The sequence below is a fragment of the Apis florea genome, unplaced genomic scaffold (genome assembly GCF_048593485.1).
Source record: "Apis florea isolate Af1SG1 unplaced genomic scaffold, ASM4859348v1 contig_2350_pilon, whole genome shotgun sequence".
Taxonomy (NCBI): Eukaryota; Metazoa; Arthropoda; class Insecta; order Hymenoptera; family Apidae; genus Apis; species Apis florea.
Genome location: NW_028256565.1, coordinates 4,241,098 through 4,263,702, shown reverse-complemented (window position 1 = coordinate 4,263,702; position 22,605 = coordinate 4,241,098). Strand labels below are relative to the sequence as shown.

The window sequence follows — 22,605 nt, the reverse complement described above, 5'->3', positions numbered from 1 at the left end:
GCATCGTGCGTTTGTAATAGAAGTTCGACGGCTGATTGACGAAGTAACAGTTATGGTAGCATAAAACCGGTGCATCGGCCGGAACGTAAAATAGAAAGAAGGGAAGAAAGAAAAGAGGGAGGCAGAGACCGTAGGTTTAACATTATAATTGTCCCGCGCACGGAGAACGGTCGGCCACTTCTTCGCCGGCACGTGAAACACGCGGAGCCACCGATCTTGAACCGGCGTGCATCGTCAACATTTTAGTACACTTTCTGTATTCGAGGTGTAGACACGCGGAGCCTTCGGTTCATCCTCATAAACTGGCGTCATACATGATCGAATTATTGTGCTCTTTATTTATTTCTTAAAATTTCGTGCGATAGTATATCTTTTCTTTTCGCGAATAACGAAATGGTTGTAGTGTTTAAACGAATCACAGGGACCAGTTTGATCTCAGGTGTTGTTTGACGATTTCTTTGTACCTGACATCGATGAGAAGCGAAATGTGTGTTTCACAAGACAAAAATTTTTTTGTTTTAATCCAATGATCAATTATTATTGAGTGAGCGAAGAGAGGATTCAATAAAGGACGTGGAAAGTGATCGATCATCGAGAAGGATTGTTCTTATCGAAATCATTTTATTAAAGAGCAGCTATTTTTTTATCCGTAGAAAGGCCGTGGAATTTCCAGATATTTTTATTCCGCGCGAGTAGCCAGAAAACGCGACGTGAAATCGCGAGTCGGTGCTCCTCCTCTCTATAATCCAATTTCAAGTTTTGTGTTTCTTTTTTAGCGTAACGAAACCTTAGGAATCTCGCTTCTATCGCGGTTATCTCGTCAATATCCAATCCGTTGACACAGTGAAAAGCAACCGATATCGAAAGAGGGAGAGGCCATTGTGACCGACTTATTAATTCGATTAATTCGATCGATTACAATTTTTTCTTTTCCTATAGAGTTATATTTACAATTTGTGCAATGTGACAAATATCTCATTAATTGTACAGTCTCTTTCACGATAAATTTGAATCATAAACTCATCGGTTGGCAATTAGTAGATTATTTCGATACTTTTGCATCGAAGAATATTCACGTTATATATACAGCATAAATACGCAAGGAAAGGAATCCTTAACAGCGAACGATTATCTTTTCGTTCATAGTGATATCGTGTTCGAAGAGTTCCAATAGTCGTTCGTTCGAAACATCAATTGAATCGAGACGATTCACGAGAAGAATTCTAATGATATTTAAGATCCGACATTGGAATTTTCGCGGTTTTCTACTTTTTGCGATATCTATTTTCGGGTCGCGTTTACTCACGTCTCGAGCTGGTCCCGTGATTCTAACTCTTTCCAGTTGAAAGAAAAAGTTTGATAGCGGCGACAAAGTAAAAGAGAGTTGAGAATCCCTATGATCAAAATGGAAACTTCCACTGTAGTGTTTATCCCACAAAATACACGTAAGCGAATCCTTTTGCGATTTCATTAATTAGCAATGAAGCGAGCTAAATGATATTTAGCAATTAAGTAATCATAATTGACCATGCGAATGAAAGAAAAGATCTCTTGAGAAAAATTAGGGTTAATTCAATAGCAGAAGTGGTTTGGTACTTGATAATTCAATTTGATAAATTAAAAATAAAGCGTTACCAATTAAACCGCTTACTAAACTTTTACTAATTGTAGGACAATACTAATTTGTAGTCTCTTCTAACAAAGTTGACAGGCATAATTTGTGCGTGTTCGACTTGTATTGAACGAAACAGATTAATTTGTGGTGCATTATCGATGTTTCGATTAAATTGCTCGACCGAAACTATATTCGAGAGACGTACCTTTTAATTGGATCGTCGCGCATACATTAACCGACCGAAATGAGAACGATATTTGAAATATCTTGAAGTTAGTTCAAGATATCTTGGGAATCGAAAAAAAATTGTTAATTGGAATGCAAAAATTTATTTGCATATATAAAATATCAGAGCCAATATTTTCCTTTGATAGAAGTTTAAAAAAAAGATATATTTTATACGAATGATTTTTATTATTTGCTTGTTAATAATTATTTACTCGAACATACATGAAATAGAACTGGAACGAGGTCATTCCTCTGTGATGTTCTAGCATAATATCCTGTTCAAGATAATAGTGGATCGCCTAATAGATCGACCTAATTGCCCAATAATGTACTTAATACTTCGACAGTTTCAATTGTATTAATTCCTTCGTTGCATTCCATGATCGACAGTGTGAAGAATACAAATCAATAGCTAAGAAGGTAGCACGCAACAGTATAATAGTTGAAGCACGATATAAATACCAATAATGAAATTTGGTACTTATTATGGTGATTTTATAGCACGTTAATTAATTTCTAAATTATTTAAAACATGATGATTTCCTAATTATTTACAAAAAAAAAAAAATACACAATCATATGTATATTTATAAAATCATAAAATACGTTCTCTATGGTAGACTAACATATTTTTTTTTTTTTTCCTTTGCATCACTATTCCTTTTCCTCCTTCCCGTTATCCTTTTATCGCACTTGTCTTTCCTCCCTCTTTCTCCGTTCTTCTGTTTCCGGTTTCACGCGGATGTTGGATGACCGCACGCGACGCGATAAATGCCGGCACGATGACGATGATCACTGTAACTACGACAACGTCACAACCGCCACGGGTACTTCGGACACTACGGCAGCGGTAAGTTTCTGATAAGGCTAGTCACATTCCAATTGTCGGCCGACACGCGTGTCCTGTGTTCGCAATATTAAAATCACGAAACGCGCGTTTCGTAACTTTAGAGAACATACTTTCAGAAACAATTTTTTTCGTTTTTCGATTGTCTCGTTGTAATATTTTCTTCTATTCATAATCTCGTAGACGAGATATTAAGAAAAATTATCTAAATTTTCTTTGTTGTTTCTGAATCTTAACACGATCGATACATGATGTATAATTTTATGGAAATTTTTGGATAAGTTTGTATGCAAACATAGTAATAATTTTTGTTTTCATATATCACAGTGATGGATAAGAGATATTTCTATTTCTGTATTTTACTTCATCATAATGCAAAATTAAATTATTCACAACTTGAAAACCAAATCTTAACGGATATTTTTGCACATCAACTCCTGTGTTTATTTTGGTCTTGAAAATCGACCCTCTAAAGGTGTCCCATAAATATATTACTCTATGTATAGTGTTCTTCTTTTAAAGTAATTTAAAAAAAATTAAAAATAATCTTATTAGAAATCAATGTCTCCTTTATTATTTTTTAATAATATTTATATAATATTTACGAAACAAACATTTAAATATTTCTTCAGTAAATTATGTTGGATTGATCGTGTTAAGGAATTTATTTCAGTAATTATGACACATTTATTATAAGATTCGAGAAAACTCGTAACTGATTCATTTCACGTGAACGATTAAGATCATCGATTGTGAGTGATTTAGTGTAAGATATAATTGCGATAACGTTTAATAATTGATCTAAGCCTACGCAAAGATAAGTCCGAGAATCAACTTTAGTAGTATTTTCTTTATTAACATTATAACGGAGAATTAATTAATTATTAATTATTAAATTAAATAGAGAATTCATTTTTTAAATAGTTAAATTAATCGTTCTAAGGTGAAAAATCTAAATTTACAACTTAAAACTTAATTCAATTGTGTGCATTTAAACTTGTTCGTTGTGTATTGGAGTATTGAAAATATTAGTTAAAAAATATATGAAAAAGGTGAGAGATGTTGAAGAATATGTAAAATCTGACAATATATAATTTATAATTATCGATTGGATTCTGGCATGCAATTAATAAAGGAAACGTAGACATTCGTTGTGATGCGATAAAATCGTTAAAATGCCAGTAACTGCATCGAGACGTCGTCTCAATCCGGCAATTCTTGCCAGATACAATAGCCAACAAGCCAATTCTTCTCAACAGGTAGTTACTTTCGTTTTGTTTTCTTATTTGTATAATTATAAATTTTTTTTGAAAAAAATTTTGATATGAAACATTGTTATTTATATTTTGACAAATTTTTATCTATACCAATTAAGGTTGATTTTGCAACTTTCTAGTAAATAAATGAAACGTTTTAATTTTTATTTCAATAATGTAAAGTAAATATGAAGGATTAAGCCAAGATAGTAGATGATTACAAAAGTTTTATTATGTTTGATAGAAAAACGTGAAACTTGTATCATATTATTGTTCAACTGTAAATTTTTTTATAATATTAATGATTCTGTTAATGATTTTTTTACTAAGTTGTCATGCTTGGTATTCTATCGTGACACTAGGAAGTACATAACAAAATACACACTTAGAGTATCATTGTGGCCTTAATTGGACTTCGAGCTAATAAAAGCATTGAACTATTGCTACGTATATATATCATTGTATATATATATATATATTTCTGAATACCACTTGCATTCATATATTATTTTTGATCTTTTCTATTTAAAATTTTTATTTTTTAAAAAATAATATTATAAAAAAATAAAGTGTATTAGTTACTTTCAATTTATATAAAAATAATTATATGTATTTTAATTTTCGATATTCTAATAAAAAAGAATAATTTTAGATATTACTTAAATTATATATTTTTAAAAACATCACGAGACATACATGTGTTTTAAATTAAATGAATAAGCGAAAAAAGTTCATTCGACATATAGCGCCACCATTCAAAAAATCTATATATTTATTACTATACTTATATTTAGACTCTATATATATATATATATATATATATATATATATTTTCGTAATTATATTTTACATTCACAAAATAGTTGGTAAAAAAAAAAGTGTGAAAATATATTTTTTTTTATAAATTTTTCTTTATTCTCTTTATATATTTTTTTTATTTCTATTTATACACATAGATTTCCAATAATTTTAAATTTTCTATATATTTCAATCATATTGTTTCAAAATAAAATCTACAAATTAGTTTCAAATTAAAAAATGAAACAGTATTTGTTTATATTCCAGTACTAGATGTATCTTCATTTAAAATATAGGAAAAATGATTTCAAACATGATTCGTCGACTTCGTAGGAACACTGACCGAACCGTATAGCGAGAACAATATGTTCGCTCATCCGCCAGGTTGGTCGTATAGCGGGTTACTATTGGTCGTCGTTATTCCATGGAACACATGCGCAGTAAGAGAGGCAGCCTCGTTGGTTATCTGACGAGCACAAGCGGTAGTGTAGTGAATTTACCCCCACTTTTAGTAGTAGCTGCGTCAGGCGTGGTCGTTCGTTAGGGACCGCAGTATATCCGAGTCGGGCGAGTCGTATGAATCGGTCTGTGCTATCGCTTGTCAACTATTGTTGGCAAGACTGTGTGCATATAGGCGCGCGCGAGTTAGTGTTAGTGTATGTGCTTGGCAGAGAGGTCGTTTAACTTTTTCTCCCCCACTGTTGTTTTTTTCTTACTTGAGGATCGGTGGAACGAAGAATAACGTCATTTAAATCTTTTTTTCGGAAAAAAAAAAAGGAGAACTAGTCGATAATGAAACAATGCATAGAAAAGTGAGAGTGAACGTGGCCACGTTCGGCCGGTTTGCCGACAGCGTGAATCACCAGCAACACCGGCGTTCATGAGCCCACGCAGTGCTAACCGATGCACGATTTCTCTCTTTCTCTTCTTTCTTTTACTCTTTTTCTTACTATTCTCTTTCGCTGTTTATTCCGTATTACACACTTCGCACTCCCCTCTGATACGAAAGTGTTATTTCATACGCATACGCAAATTTTTCGTTCAAGTGTGACAGATATAATATACAAAGTCATAATAGTGAGTACATATTTACTCGTTTTCTTTCAAATAATTAATCATTTAACAATGGATACATATATGTGCATGTGCTTTTGTGCTCGAATTGTGCATTCATTTGTAATATTATCTGCGATGTCTATGACCGTGATATGGTTTCTGTTGATCCTGTGTAATAAAGGCGTTTCCAAGGGCACATCGTGGCTTTCACAGCGACTAAGTTATCGCCATTCAAGGGATTCGAGTTCACATTCTAATTATATTCTAAATCCATTGTTTTCATACCTTTTTTCCTATCTATTTTGCTAGAGAATAATTTAAAAGAATCTTTTTTCATAAATTTTTTATCTTCTACAATTTAATACAAATTGTTTAAAAGAGGTTAATATCTTATACGCTATGTATCATATATTTATGATAAAACAAATGTTTTCAAGTTTAGCGTTTATGAAAAATTTTCTGATAACTGGCGATTGAAATATGAAAATAAAAACTAATATATTTTTAATTTATTCTATTGCAACTTATCGCTGATTTAAATAACTATTACATTTTTTTTATATTTAAAAAATTACATTTTTTTATATTTAAAAAATTTCGGATTAATTAAAATTATGTAGTGAATTTATCATCAGAGTATAAATATCACATCAACAATATCATGAGTTTAAAAAAACCAATATCAAGCTAAAGAAGCAACTACAAATAACATATTTTCGTTATTTTTCATTTCAATAGAGGAATGGTTTTTATTTCGTTCGTTCATTTCTTCCATTTATATTTTATCTATTTTCATCAAACAATTCACATATTCACATATTCATAATATATTCCATTTGTAAATCATTTTTACATTTTAAATTTATTTATATTAACTTATGGCTCCTTCTATTCTTAGACAAAAAGAAAAAGGGAAAAAATATGACATAACTCTCCATTATCAATTTACTTGAACAATAAAAAGGACCAAACTAAATATATTGGGAATTGTTTCTCAATAAAGGGGAGAAAGAGAGAATTGTGTCGAACATAGATCACGTGAGAACGTGGAAATGTCGACCGAAAATCAAAACGGTTCCGCTGGTACACAAAGCAACGGAATAAAAACCACAATTGGTTGGTCGTCGTCCACAAGGACTGTCTCGAACAATTCATCGTTTTTACACACTAGCAACTCGATGTTGAACCGTGACAAGCCGCGTCAAGTGCCACCACCAACTTTACCGAAATACACGTCGAGTTTTAATGCCGGTTGGAATGGCAGCGGCACAACCGAACGATTGAGCAGAGATCGCGAAGTCGGAGGTAGTTACAGGCTGGCAAGCCTTGACAGACTTGCCCTCAGGCAGAGGATATTGGACGGGGAAAAAACGAATGGTGACACCACGTCGGTAAGACTGAGCATCCTTTCTTTTTTCATCGATGATTCATTATGTTCATATAATATTTCTACTAAAGTAGAAAATTAGTAGACAATTTATGGTAATTGTAAATCGTTTATAGCAAATGATATATTTGTATTGAAATTGATTGTATTTATAATGAAATTATTGATATTAGATTTTTAGAAATTATTATTTAAGACAAATATAGATAGAAATAGAATTGAATAGCGTTAAGTACTAATATTGATGGAATGTTTATTAAATTTACCACAAATAGTAAGCTTGTTTCGTATGCGAGACTGCCGAGATTAGTTTTTAAGGTAGATTTCATATCGATTAACTTAACCTGACACGCGTTTAACTGGCCGGGTCATAGAACCTTCTAACCTTAGATGTCTTTGAGGAGCTTCACTATAAATCTAAAATCGATAAGTTTATAAAGGCAATAAACGAACATGCTTTAATTAGAAAAAGATTAATTAATCACGGCGATCGAAAACTATGTGAAATATTAACGTGATTATAAAAACAATTTTTTTATATCAAAATCATAGATATTTAATTTCTTTTAAGTAACATAATATGAATCGTCAAAGATCAATACGTTTGAAATTTTTAAATACGAATTACATTATAAATAAATTTTCATAATGTAAAATATCACAAATAGGGATGAAATTGCATTTTTTTGGGAGTCGTTGAAAATAGGTGGTAAATAGATAAGAGATCTGTCATGTTCTTCGTGACTTCGTAACTCAATCCCATCTCTTGAAGAATCAAATTTTATATATCTGACGTACTAGAGGTCGCTCGTCTTCACACTCGAGGACTCGGTATAAAGCACGTGATCGTTCCATTTATTCCGTTCTGATGATTCTATGAGAAACATTTATAACTCAAAAAATCTAACTAAATTTATATCAGTTTCGAATTAAAGACTTGTTGACAAGTCTTATTTTCTTATTATTTAATAAAATCAACCACATATTTTGATTATGATATGATTAATTATTATCACAATATATTTTCTAAAAATAGAAAGAATATAATTATTAATAATTTATATGTTGACATAGATCTATCTATCTATTTATAAATAAATTATATTTTGATAATTACTCTGTTAAATGAACAAAATTTTATTAATCTAGTATTGCAATATCTGCAATAGTCAATCGTTCTAAGATAATTGGAATTTCTAAAATTTTAAATTTTTCTTTAAAAATACTTGTTATGACAGGTAAATTAATTGCATCTCATGGATGAGTCAAAGATTAATGAGAATCTCTGTCATGAACACGTGGCGAGTTTACTCTACGCTTATATACGCGAGAGGGAGACAAAAAGCAGGGAAAGAGAGAAAAAGAGAAAGAGAGAAAGAATTTGCCAGTGGGACGCATAGTAAAAGTGATGGAGAGAAACAAGTCGGGGGAGGAACATATGGCAGCGTTCTTATCTCCATTTTCATGGGCTTTCGCGCTCGCGAGAGACTTAGCTTTTAATTCTCCTACCGTCAAGCATGTGTTTCCGATTCTTCAAAACCACGCCCCTCTTTTGCCAGCTTATTTTTATCCTTTTTGAATTAGACTAAATTTCGAGCAACTTGTTGGAAATTTGAACGGATAAAAACACCTTCCGTTGAACAAATAACGTTGTGGAGGAGTGTAATTTAAGTACCAAGTCCAGAATACGTTGGCCTTGGAAACACGAGTCGTTGTAGCTCTTCGACACATTATTTTATAACCTACTGTTTTAGCTATTTTCATATATTTCACGACTTTTATCACAAATCTTAAACATTTTTTTAATTAATATCTTCATAAATTTTTTTTTTAAATTCGATAATTTTAAGATCTTCATTTTCATAAAGATATTTATTTACATTTTCTTAAACATCGTTAATAACTTTTATAAGTTATTTTTTGTTAAATAAATTTTGATAGATTTTCCTTTGATAAAACTTTTCTAATCGAGCGAGGGACGAACAAGTTTTTACATCGTAAAAATTTGAGAATCACTGAACCGCGTATACGGTCACCCCTCATGTGGAAGGGAGTCTGGGGCAATTTTAGTTGAGGGTCCAACCCTCGATGGTGCGTCATAGACAATAGAAAAGTACACTGTAATTCGTGACTCACAGAACAAGAAAAAGGATATACTTCAGGCGGAATTTAAATCGTATACTCGTTTCATTTATCGTTCTGAACCTGTGCGAAACAATTTGACGAATGGTATTCATTATAACAAAAATAATACTTGATTTAACCGTGTGGTTTCGAATTCACGTTTAAAAGGCCTACGAAATTATCGAGGACGGCGATCATCGCCCCTTGAGTCTTACCGACACGAAACCGCGTTACGTTAAAAGGAGAGGATAGAAACTTCCAAGAAGGATGGAGAATCGTGTTCGATAAAATGGAAATTTATGACTTCCGTGGTCGACCTTAAATGAGATCATTGTTCCGTCTTCGATAAATGCAGTTTGTTGAAAGAATTTTCAAGCCTTCTTTTTTTTTTTTTTTTTAATTTTTTTAATTTTTTTATCTATACGTAAATGACATAGTGGTTGCCGAACACCTTGAAAAATACAAGGCGCTTTGTTTCAGATTCTTATTGCAAAGGAATAATTGTTGAAAGATCAATTAAAATTAAACAAATATTCATGTGTTGTTACGTTGAGTGGACATTGTAAGTCAAAATTATTTGTTAGTTTTTTTAAAACTTCAACTTTTAATACTCTTCGCGTATTTTATTCGATTATCCAATAATTATCTCCATAAATTAAGAAAAAAACTCGTTTAAGTATTTCTGCATATTTTCATCGATTGCTAAAAATGATATATAAAAGAAGAAATATCGATCTGGATCTAGAGTCGGTTAGATTTCGTGAAACCAGTTTCGGTACAACGTCATTTAAAGAAGAAAACCGAGACTCGACTGGCGTGTAAATTCATACTGTAATGACCCTGGTTTGATTCCATTGGAACACGAAGGGGAAACCCGCCCACTCGATACACAGTGCACCCTTTCAGAAAAGCAGGCCGCGTCCCACTTTTTTCTCCCTGTTTTTTCCCCAAACAACGTTCCTCGTTCTGTACGATATTTCCAACCCTTCAAGCGAAGATACGTATGTACCTAACTGCTTATGGCGCGTTTCCGCGTGCTCATATACGTTTTTTTACATGAATAGCGGTGGAGTTCTGAATGAAACAAAATACGAAGAAAAGACTTGGACATTGGGGGAGGAGGGCGGGGAAAATACGAGGAGATAATGTGGGGGAGTAAAGAAGACGAAGATCAGTTGCGAACTGTTCTCTCATTTCTCTGAATGAACTTCCGCAATTGCATCGAGAGTTTTCCTAAACGTTATCCTCATTTTTTTCCTTTGTTCGAAGAATTTAGTATCCATTTCTAGTACTTTAATATATATATATTTTTTTCAACAATTTATAAGATTTATAATTAAGCAACAACGGGTTCCTTGATAATGAACATCTTAGCAAACTATTAGTCGTGTGCATTCAAAGGAGCTTTTGCCAAGTTCTGAAAGCTTTGCCTATCGGAAGGCGCATCAACTTCACAAGCGTGTTTCTTCTTTGGAGAAACTACTGTTCTCAGGCGAAGAGCCACGTGCAATCAGATCATTTCCTCGTGTTTACCGTGTTCCAAGAACCCAATGATGCAAACTTCTTGCCAACGTATAATCGAATAATAAGAAAATTATCCGGTGCATTCTTGCCGAACGATCATCGCAGTTGAGCAAACCAGCATTATCCTTTCGAAATGATTTTCTTCCTATAATCATCACCGGGTATCCGTTGACTTACTTCCAAAGAAATCGACTCGAGAACTGGTATACACTTTGTCTTATATAAAGTATAATAAAATTGGAGCAAGTTTACGTGTTTGCTTTGATATTCGAAACGATAAAACAGATTAAACAGGGTTGATTCGAAAGAGGCACGAACGACTAATCCTGCCCCCTCCTGGCTCGTTTAGAAAAGCGACGTCCCGGTTGAACGTTAATTGAACGAAATTAGCCGAGACGTTGTGCTGGCACGTGCGAGACGCGCAGCGTCTTGCTGGTAGAATTTCACCGAGACGTGGTGCCTTTACGAAAGAACGTTAATTAAGAAGATTCGTCCGGGTCGAGGACACCGTGCAATACGCTGCTCTGGAAGATGCATCCGTTTAACGAGAGAATTTTAACGAGAATTGGGTTACGCGTAGGCCTGGTATTCGAATTAAAAGAGAAGATGTGCTATTTTCGATGACTGCATCTCGGTGAGTACTCTATCTCGGGGGTTAACAGTTGGGGGATAATTGCTTTCGTAAATGACGAGAACGTACCAAATTTAGCGGATAACGGGAGTATTATGGTTTGGTATTGGGTAGGAAAGGCGGCACATAATTACACGTTATAAATAGACGCGTTTCGGTTGAGAATACCATGAGAATCGAAGTGGTCGAACGACGAAGGGAGTCGAGGAAGCTCGAGGGAATTGTTAGAAAAATCGATACTCACTGGCGCCATGATCATTTTTAGGTCAACCCTATTTTTTTTTTTTTTTTCATTCTTTTTATCGTTATAAAACAAAGATATTATTTATACTTTCAATTAATGTTTAATTATTGTGTTTCGAGTGATGTTAGAAGAAATATTGCTCTCCATTCACATTTGCAAGCTTGTTGTTGTTGTAAGTCATTTTATGTTAGAGACCGTTTGTCTCATTTTGAATTGGAAATGAACCTGCTTCGTTTCGAGAACTTTTGCTACGATTGCTACGATACGAGAGAAATGAAGAATTGAAGGACGTTTCGGAATGCTCAATAACAGAGAGTTATTGGGTTACGGGGTTCTCGAGCACGAATGTACTTGCTCATATGGAAACTGGATGGCACAAAGACCGATTTTGAATCTCCTTTTTCCCTTCTCACGATTCGCTATCTATCTGGTGATTTTAACGCGAAAAGGATAGAATGCCAACTTTAATAATCCGAAACGAGCCGTTTCAACTCTTCGATTATCTGTCATAGTTATTGGACGATCGATTAAACACGTTCGAAATGAAATCTATCTATTCAATAATACGATGGTGGACAAGATTAAAATATTTGACGATCAAAATAGCTGTTACACGAATATTGCCGCATTGAAAAGATTAATTATCGAAAAATTTATGTAACGTTATTTGATATCGATGTTTTTAATCATTGAAAGGTGCACGGACAGTGTTTGCATTCCCACGCGCGATGGGAAAGGAGGGCGTTGAAAAATTTGCCCTTCTAGTTTAACTTCTTTGACCCACACGTTATATACGGCAGACTCAGAAATAACTCTTTTTATCAACGAGACGCAGCTCGTCGAAGTTCTCGAAAGTTGAAACTCGTAAATCGTGTCGTCTCGTGCAACAATTATTATAGCCGTTTTACTTTACTGCGTGGCCCAGATTTATATCGTTCTGACAACGATTGTACAATTGTTCTTGCACGAAACTGTTCCTATAATACGGAACAGCTGGAGTTTTATTTCCGCTCCCACGAATAAATTTATCCTTTTACGAATATCCTTCTTATTCATATATCGATCTCGAAACATTTTCAAATTCCCATTCTGAAATACGCGTCCAATTCGAATTTCCAATATTTCGTTCAACAATATTCGATCCCTTTTAACAAATCACTCGTTTATTCCTCTCAATTCTTCTCCGCTTGATTAACGTTTTTATTTTCCTTTTTATTTGTTTCTTTTTCTCTTTGATAAGTCAGGCAGAAGTATACTACTCACAGAGGCGGAAAGATTGCACGATCTAATTACTTAGGGAAGATAATCGTGGAATATAAAGAATGACCCCGATATCTACCGAAACTGTAGGGATATAAAATAAAATACCGGTAGCAATGGTCGCTTTACAGGCTTTGCTTGTATCTTTGTATTCGATAAAGAAACCATCGTTTTGTTAGCGGAATACAAGGCTCGTCTTTAAAATAGATCAAAGCTGTTCTTCCCCGTGAAACGTGGCAAGTATCGCTACATGTTTCCGACGTTTTAAGCACTTACTTGTATATTTCTCTGTCTAAATCGAGTAGTAAGTACAAACAAGTAATAAATCGAATTGATTGATTTCTTCTTGTCGGTAATAAGCGTTGCGACCCATTTTTCTCGCTATCTTTCCCCATTTTCATTGCCATCGTATCCACTTTATAAAATAGATACGAATTAATCGAAACCGCAACTACAGGAACGGAAGCAGAGATGACAAATGAGGCGGGATATCTAATCGTATTTATACGTAATTTACATTCGTTATTCGTATCCATTGCTGCAATGTTAGCGTACCGATCAAGGCAATGGAATCGCAGCCGCGATTACACGAGGCCTTTGGATTTTTTTTTTTTTTTTTTTTTCACGCCGACATTTATCGAACTCGTTTCGCATCGAGCTTTCCAACAGGTGGATAACATCTTCCATTCGCGAACGCGCATGGTGTGTCATGTAGCTTTTAGAATACAATACATCGCCGGTATAATGGAAACATTCTTCTCCTCTCGAGTCAACGATGCGCTTGCCTCGTTGTTGCGCGAGATTCCATGGAAACAGATACCATGATTTCGGATTTCGATCTATCTTTTTTTTTTCCTCTCTGCGAAATGTACAGAATGATGAGCAAAAGGGAGGGCGATGATCCCAAGTTTTCGATATTCGCGAAATGAAAAGAAAGAAATGATTTAGGAATCCCTTTTGGACTAAAATATCCCATGAATTTTTGACATTTTTGACAATTAAAAATTCAATAATTCTTATTGTCCATAGATGAGAAATTAAATCGAAAGCGAAAGGTATGCTGTGAATCATTTTCAAACAAAAAATGTTAATTTTGATAATTTAAACTTTCGACGATTACTTTTATGCTATCTTATCTAAATGCGTCGATATCTCGTGATATCTCGTCTCAATCTCGCGAACCATCAGTTTTATCTTTATTGCATCAAAGTTCTTAAAATATATCGAATATCTTGTTAATCTGAAAAAGTGATTTTAGCATTTACGATAACTTCCATAAGATTTGAACTAAAGATAACGTTGTGCGATATTTCGTAAGCATTCGATATCTTTGAGAGGCAAGTTCTCTATTAAGCCATGTACTACAATTCTATCAATTGATTTAAAGCGTACTTATTTATCGAACCGTTTAGAAACGCAGTCGTATTGAGATTATCTTATTGATAAAATCGATCGAAATAAATTTAAATTCGATCTGCAAGATATTTATAGAAATCTCAAAATCATTAGCATAGTTTATAATACGTTAAAAATCACATTCTTTTTTTAATTACACAAAAAAAATGTTAATGTCATCTCCTCTATACGATTAATTTAAAAAAGTTGAAAGATCAATCGATGTATAATTAAGATTTATCGATCGATTTTATTTTAACAATCGATCATGTTACGATCAATAAAACGTGTTTGCAAAGAAGCCCCTAAAGGAAATATTTAATTTTTTTCACGAATTTTCAATAGAGTAAAAGATAAAACAATAATTTTTCGGGATCACTATTGTATATTTGATGATTCTCAGACGTGTTTACAGACAAAACACCCACGTTGTTTCGCTTTTCTTCCTATAACATATTTTGCTTCGTTGCTCGCCAAAGCACATTGGTCTGTGATTTTCTTCGACCTGTTATCAGTTCTGTTTGTTTTAAACGTTTCAACATTACTCCGCTAACTATGTTTAACGTAGGAAGCGTTCTTTTTTTCTCTCTCTCTCTCTCTCTCTCAATAAATTTTTTTATCAAATAAATTATCTATATTTGCGATAGATCACAGAACGTGATCTTGTTATTTTACGATTGACCATTTCCTTATTTAACAATTCCAATTTAATTTAAAATCGATATTGCATCGTAATATATATGATATGTTGAAAAAAAAAAACTATACCGTGAAATTTTTTTCCTTTCTTTCTCTTCCGGTCGAAAAAGCGGCATACCGGATTTTCCTTTGGGAAATCAACAAAATACCTCGAATAGTTTTTCACGGAGGCACGTATATTCCTTCCTCGTGATGCTCAGGTAAATCCTAGTTTCTATTAATGTGATTAATGCGATTCATAAAAAATTAATAAATCGAAAGAGAAAATTTTTCTTTAACAGAAAAATATTATAAATAAACTAACTTGCTGATTTACAATAAAATGGGCTTATAATATTTGTGATGAGGAAATTAAAGAAAGATTAAGAAAAATCAAAGTTAGTTAGATTGTTTTTTTTTATTTTTCCCACTCTTAACACGTGCTTTTTAATTCATTTCATTCACACGCTGCATAATTAATTAAAAATTTATATATATAAAATTTAAATTGCATATAACACGTAGTAAAACATTCGGTTAATTAACTTCCTCGAAAAGTATTTATTCTTTCTAAAAAAAAAAAAAAATTATCCTAATCTCTTTCAGAAATTTTCGCAATTTTCATAGATCTCTTGTGCTTTTAAACAGTCTCCATGTATCCAAGTTCGTTGATCTTAGTTAAAAAATACAATTGGTATTTCTCTCTTACTCCACACTCCAACATTAATCGCGTTTGATGAATATTCAAAAACCGATCGAAATGCTTCACGTATACTCTATCTGTCGAACGAAAATATCGATCGTGTTATTATTCCAAACGATCTATCGCTTCGCGATTAAATTAATTCTAAGGTAATGCAGTTAACATCTGTCTTGACGCGGTTAAACATCTGCTGTTAACGTAGAAAATCTTTTTAAGACTCGGAGTAATTTATACACGGCCTGTTGTAAAAGTACACGGCAGGTGTTTCGCGATCACGGAAGCCATCTGCGCTCCATTCAGACGATCTTTAAGCCTCCATTGTATCCGTGATATCAATTCGCGATGTTCTGAATGGAATCTGAACAGAAATATGCACTCCCTACTTCCGAAATGTTAACACGAAATGTGGCTTGTTTGATCAATGTTTAATTCTTAGTTCGAAATATTGATTGTATTTACGCTCTTAGTCTTTTCACGATGGATCAATATGGAGGAAGATAAAAGAGCGTAAATTTCTGATAATTTTATGAATTATATCAGAATATATATTTGAAATATATATGAAATGTGTTATACTATATATATATATATCATAGATTTTCAACCTGTGGGTCGTGACCCCTAAGGAGGTCACTATGGTTATTTTTATTTGTAATTATTTATATAGGAAATTCTATAATAAAAATTTCCAACATTGGACTATACCATTATAATGGAAAATAAATGTAATTTTCTAATGTTGGGCATAATTTAAAAATCTTACTTTTTAAATTATCATTTATTGGCCGTACCTTATCTCGAAGAATGGCGAAAGAAATCTTTTTCCCTGTAAGAGAATTGGATTCGTTGGAAGGAATTTTTGCTTAAAATATTTTCTTGCAAAAAAAAAAAAAAAATCGATTGATTCTCTCCGACACAGTTCATTGTCGTTTGTTTCTTTTCATCTTCGCTTTTTCTTCCTTTATTTCTTTTATCTTTTTATATCGTGTAACATTTTCTCCGTCGCATTTTTCTTCGTCGTGACACGCGGAGATCTATATTACAAATTACAGGATGAAAAAACGCGATTCAACCGCAGCGACCGCTAAAAAAATGTAGGATATTCGAAACTACTCTGTGGAGAATCGTCTCTTGTTTTTTGTTTGATAGAACAAATGAAATAATCGTCGGTGGATAACATTAACGAAGCAACGAAGCGCGTACAAAAATTATCTCATCGTATACGTATAGCGTTTCTTCTTTACAATCTTTTTGAATACAGCAAAAAATTTGAAAGAAAAACTGCATTTAAATATTGCACGAAAAACGATGCTTTCATTATTGTCTTGTTACGATATATTTCTCGAGGGATAAATCTGAAACTTACTCATAAAAAAGAAAATCTGATAAAATGCAATTCCCCCTTGAGGCGAAAGCTGCTTTCAGCTGACGCTGCACGAGTTAGAAATTTAAGTGTAAAAGACAAGTCGCGTGCTCAAGATGATCTTATTTGAGCGATAGTCGTCGCTCATTATAAAGTACTTCCCTCTTTTTTTTTTTTTTTTCTTTCTCCTCCTCCTTTTCCCTTCTTTCTCTTTTTTCTATTTCTTTTTTGTAGATATATCTTCAATCGAATCATAATCTTTTCGCAAAAGAATTTCTCTATTTCATTGATATCGTAACTAATATACTTTATTCGCAAATATCGGGTTTAAATCAAGAAAGGATAAATCACGAAAAACGTACATTTTAAATTTAAGAATCGTAAATAGGAATGTTATTTGCAAGTATATGTATCATATTATACATATAGAAAAATCATATTGTATAGTCGTAAAATTATTAAATGAAAGATTAAATAAATAAGCGATAAAAAATTCACGAAAGAATTCAAACTATTCAAAATATTTTGTATTTCTTATTTGCAATAATCATTACAACGCGGCAATTATAAATGAAAATTTTTTCGTTATCATCGTTAATTATAGTATGACGTAACAGCGCCGTCTGTATTGTTCTGTGGAAAGCTCATCATCCTCGATGGTGGGACAGAGAAAGAACTCGAGAACGAGGAGGTTGTGGAATATTCTTACATTCCAAGAAGCTTCTTTGATTTTCTATTGTTCCGTGTTTCTAGCTGAGAAGTCTCAAGGTTTAAGAGAGGAAGTCAGTCACACGGGTAAATTGTCATGGTGCGTCCACCACCTTCTTTAGATCTCTCAAGGGACTTCGGAATGAGGCTGTCTCGCTGTTGTGCAGTCTTATGCGCACTGGACCGGTTTCTGTTCCATGATGCTGCACTCGGTTCGACCGAGAATCTTTCTCTCTGGATTCCCAGCCTCGTTGGATATCACGCGTGCAATTCTTTATTACATTGTGCTGTAAATAAAGGGCGTTTCCGTAATCAACGTGCTTGCGGATTTTTTTTTAGAAATAATATGATCAAGGCGACGGGATCGATTCAGGATCGATAACGCGATCACATTCAAATTTAATACTCTTAAACTATTTCGATCATGATATAATAACATATATATTTTATATTTTATATTTCGTGGAAATATATGCTGAATCTATATCTTTGATACTTTCTTTTTTATTATTGTTTTACAGGCGAGATATAAAAAAAAAAAAGCTTTTAACTTTCAGTTTATTGAATCGAGAAACTTGTAACGATCTTTCTTTGTTTGCTTCACTTCCTTTTATAGTCTTCGCAAAAGATAAAAAAAAATATATATATATATATAAAATATACTTTACAATCCATTTTGAACAATGTTTAATTATTGCGCGAACTATATTTACTATATAGTCGATGACGTCGTGTACATGTAGTGAAACACCTTTAAAGTGCAATCATTCGTTCGTTGACTTTGTGTACCGCTTCTGTAAGCAAAGCGTTTTCAACTGAAACACGTTCCATTTTCGTGGGCGGGTTACAATCTTCCGATGCGAGAAAGCTTCTTTTGCGACGCGACTCGGCAAATTGCGAAACTAGCAACTTCTTTAACGTCCCTTGTGTAATATTACGTGACTCGTGAGAATTACACGCAAACGCGCGTTATTATCGATCGAGTTGATATCAGAAAATGGAAAACTGTACTGTTGAAAATCTGACGTGCGTGTATATATAGTCATCATGTTCGTTTCCGCCTTGACCTTACGCACGTTTCTCGCCGCTCCTTTAATGAGTACGAACCAGCTATTTAATTTATATTCTACGCGCGACCGTGAGTAGGATCGAATTGTAACGGAACACGTAGCGCATTATGATTCACTATACGCCGTTCCGTTTCCACCGGTCTGGTATTAAACTGTGGCGGCGCGGAGAATTTTTCTTTCCTGCTTTTATTTCGAAGCAGTGAGAGAGTGGCCTTCTTTGATGCCGTGGAATGCAATGCGAATCGCAAAAGGTTTTGCGCTTCAAACGAAAACTCTGCACCTCTTTTCAGTTTTACTCGCAAAACTATTGCTGGCCACAGAATCTAACAATTTTTTCTCAAACATTTATTTATTTTCGACGAGCAATACAGTTATAATTTTTATCTCAAAGGAAAAAAATTTCCTCTTTTATACTGTTATTCTTTTCTAAATGCATATTATTTTGAATTTAAATATAAAAATATATAGTAGCCATTGTATATTTCGGAAACTTTGTAGTATATTCATCTTCTTGATTGTTGCTAATCTCATATTTTACTCAACAATAGTATGCCCTAAATTATCAAACGTAATCTGTATTTAATGGCTACTGTACTTTGGACAGTAGCCACTTCCGGCCGGAAATTCATAAGACACTGCACCACTCGAAGTTGACTGACTGAAGTTCGTCGTTAGTGTTATATGCAAAGCGTATCGATCGTGAACAAGAAAATACTCTCTCCGTTACGATACTGTATTATTATTTCTCTATTTATGCTTTTACGCGTACGATCGTTGATCCTTTCGAATGATTTGAACTTTCTATCGTGCAAAAAAATGGAAGAAAAACTAGATAGAGATCGATGAACTTAGATTGAATTAACTAAATGTTTATAGATGTAAAATATATATAGTATGTAAACATAAGCGAGAAAGAAGGATAGGTTGCCTCTAATTCGCGCAGTTGGATCAATGATCAAACTAGTATTATAAACGATATAGTAAACCGTAGCACTCTACAAACAATTGTTACATGTCATTGTATATATACGAATAAAAAGAAGAATGAAACTGAATCAAATTACATATATATATATTCTGATTCGTTAAAAAAAAAACTAGATCAGAGTAGCAAACAAAATAAGTCTAGGTAGCATTTATGTTTTTACGTATAATATATCAATATTATTTTCTAAGTGAATATAATATGAAAATGAACATTTATATTCATTTTTACTTATATATTTTCAATTTCTTTCTTATTTTCAAATTGAAAAATACAATTTTTTGTAAATGAATTATCAATTCTCAAAGTTTATAAAAATTATTAGAGAATATTTTTTTTTTTTTTTTTTTTTTTTAATACTTTCATTTAATTCATACATTAAATTTCCTTATTTTCTAGTTAACAATTTCTATTAATAGTTAATATTTTGAAGCTAATAATTTCAAGTTTATCAACAATCACTATAAATTTCTATATTTTTATTTCATTTTATTCCGTTCTATTGCTTATAGTATGGATTACAAAACAAATTTTTACATATTTATTATTTTATGTGATTAAAATAATACACACACACACACATACACACACATATATATATTTTTTTTTTTACAGATACAGGCGAAGCGTGAGCTGTTCTTCAAAGGCGATAACGCCGGAATAATATCGTCTCCATCTGTGCCATCGGTCCCACCTCCACAACCTCCGTCGCAGGCCCCGACGTCGATGAGCACATCGTCGACGAGCACGTCGTCGACGACGACCACGACAACCACAACACTTGCTTCGCCTAACACAGCACCGCCAACCTCTTCGACCGTGTACACAAGCGTCACATCGTCGGCGCCTACCTCGAAGCCACGATTACCTCCGTCCACGGTGATCTTAAATCAAAACGATGCATCAGAGGACAGTAATAAACGGGAGTCGAACCGAAGTAACGAGAACAAGGAGACTGCTGTCCTTCATCATCCGCGACCAACGCCACCGACTAAGCCCAAAGAACTCGATGGTTATGTGGGATTCGCGAATCTACCCAACCAAGTTTATAGAAAGGCTGTTAAGAAGGGATTCGATTTTACTCTGATGGTCGTCGGTTAGTTTGATCGTTCTATTTCTATTTGCGTGATTTTTTTTATATATATTTTTTGCTTAAATATTTACATTTTATTTAAAATTAAAACAAAAGGATTGTTAAAACCAATATGTTAAATTGTCGAATTTATAGAGAGAAAGTGTGAAGTGAAAAATTAGAATTTTTGATATGATCAAATAATAATTGATTTTGAACAACTTATTCATTATATATTTGATTTCTTATAATGATATTTCATATAAATGGAGTATAATGTAAAATTGTGAAATAATGAATCAATGATTAAAAACAATGATCAATATGTTATAAAAAAATAATAACCGTTATCATGAAGAGAAAAGAATGGACAAAGAATTCCATTTATTTTAAAAAAAAATTCATTTTTTCAAAGATCTAATAAATTTATAACTTCCTATATTGCTTTTCTTGTTAATGCCCATTATATGAATAATTGTACAATAGAAACTTTTTTTTATGTTTTAACTTTCAAAATTAAAGAACAAAGAGAGATCCGCTTTTCCAGTTGGTATTTCAATTTTATTCAAGATATTGCCTTATGAACTTCCATCTGTTTAACACGTGCAAAACTCGACTAAATTAGGGTTGTCTTCAAGTAGCAGTGATTCTCATCTTCTATATTTATTAATTCTTTAAAATTAATTTTGCTACTTTTTTAATTTAAATTTACTATATATATATTAAAAAATAAAGAAAATTTTCTTCTAATTCTAAAAATTCTGATAATGAAAACTTTTTTCTAGTACATATATTACTACGGATACATATGTATAAATGAAATTCTATATATTAATAACAAATATCTGAAAAACTCGAGCGGCGGTTATATATATATATATTGAAGAAAAAAATTCTTCAAAACGTTGTTCAAAATTGACTTTTATAAAACTCAATGAAATGACACTCTCTATGTTATGAATTATGAAAATTCTCATTAATTTATTATGTGATATTTTAAAGTATTCATATATTATATTTATTATACAATGATATTTATATTTATTAAACTATTTTAGAATATTAGAATTAAGAATGCAATTGCAAGAAAATTATTATACTAGATCTCGTCTTTCTGGATGAAAGTTTGAAATTCGAGAATATAGGCGGAATGCTGCTATTATTAGTACCGGTATAAACAGAACCATTTCTCTGTAAATAGAGCAATTCAAACGCTTATCCTTGAGGGAGAGAAGGCGCGGCACTTCGGTCAGTTCAAGGTACCCGGACAGAAAGGTCAGGGTACCGTTTGGTATTTCAAACTGTCTTCTAAAAAAGGATTAAGATGCGATATTTGTATATATCAAAATATTTTTATCTATATATGTATTATCAATAATTAAACTGAATTATATAATTTTTATGTTAATAATTAATAATAATCTTCTTATATATCTGTTTAGGTGAGTCAGGACTAGGAAAATCAACCTTGATCAATTCAATGTTCCTCGCCGATATATACAGTGCCGAATATCCTGGCCCTAGCCTTAGAGTTAAAAAAACTGTAGCCGTAGAGACTAGTAAAGTGTTGTTAAAAGAGAATGGTGTGAATCTTACTTTAACTGTTGTTGATACACCTGGATTTGGTGATGCAGTCGATAACAGCAATTGGTAATTTAATT

General features: G+C 32.8%; 1 protein-coding gene and 1 long non-coding RNA gene across 11 annotated transcripts in view; one reads left to right on the top strand and one right to left on the bottom strand.

Moving 5' to 3' along the window:
* The window catches only part of pnut (septin 7-like protein pnut), a 34,625-nt gene that overhangs the window by 2,764 nt on the left and 9,256 nt on the right, over window positions 1-22,605 (top strand). For 4 of the 10 annotated variants that reach the window (XM_012490685.3, XM_012490684.3, XM_012490683.2 and 1 more), the window contains exons 1-4: window positions 4,842-5,821; window positions 6,699-7,191; window positions 20,488-20,968; window positions 22,387-22,594. In XM_012490685.3, the coding sequence (XP_012346139.1) occupies window positions 6,853-7,191; window positions 20,488-20,968; window positions 22,387-22,594 (1,028 nt within the window). In that variant the 5' untranslated portion in view covers window positions 4,842-5,821; window positions 6,699-6,852. The other 6 variants (XM_086904716.1, XM_031918539.2, XM_086904712.1 and 3 more) reach the window with 5 other exon arrangements.
* On the bottom strand, window positions 17,615-18,829 carry LOC147658128 (uncharacterized). The gene is made up of 2 exons (XR_015291121.1): window positions 18,531-18,829; window positions 17,615-18,104 (listed from the first exon to the last, which is right to left on the bottom strand). It is a non-coding gene; the product is annotated as an uncharacterized LOC147658128 (long non-coding RNA).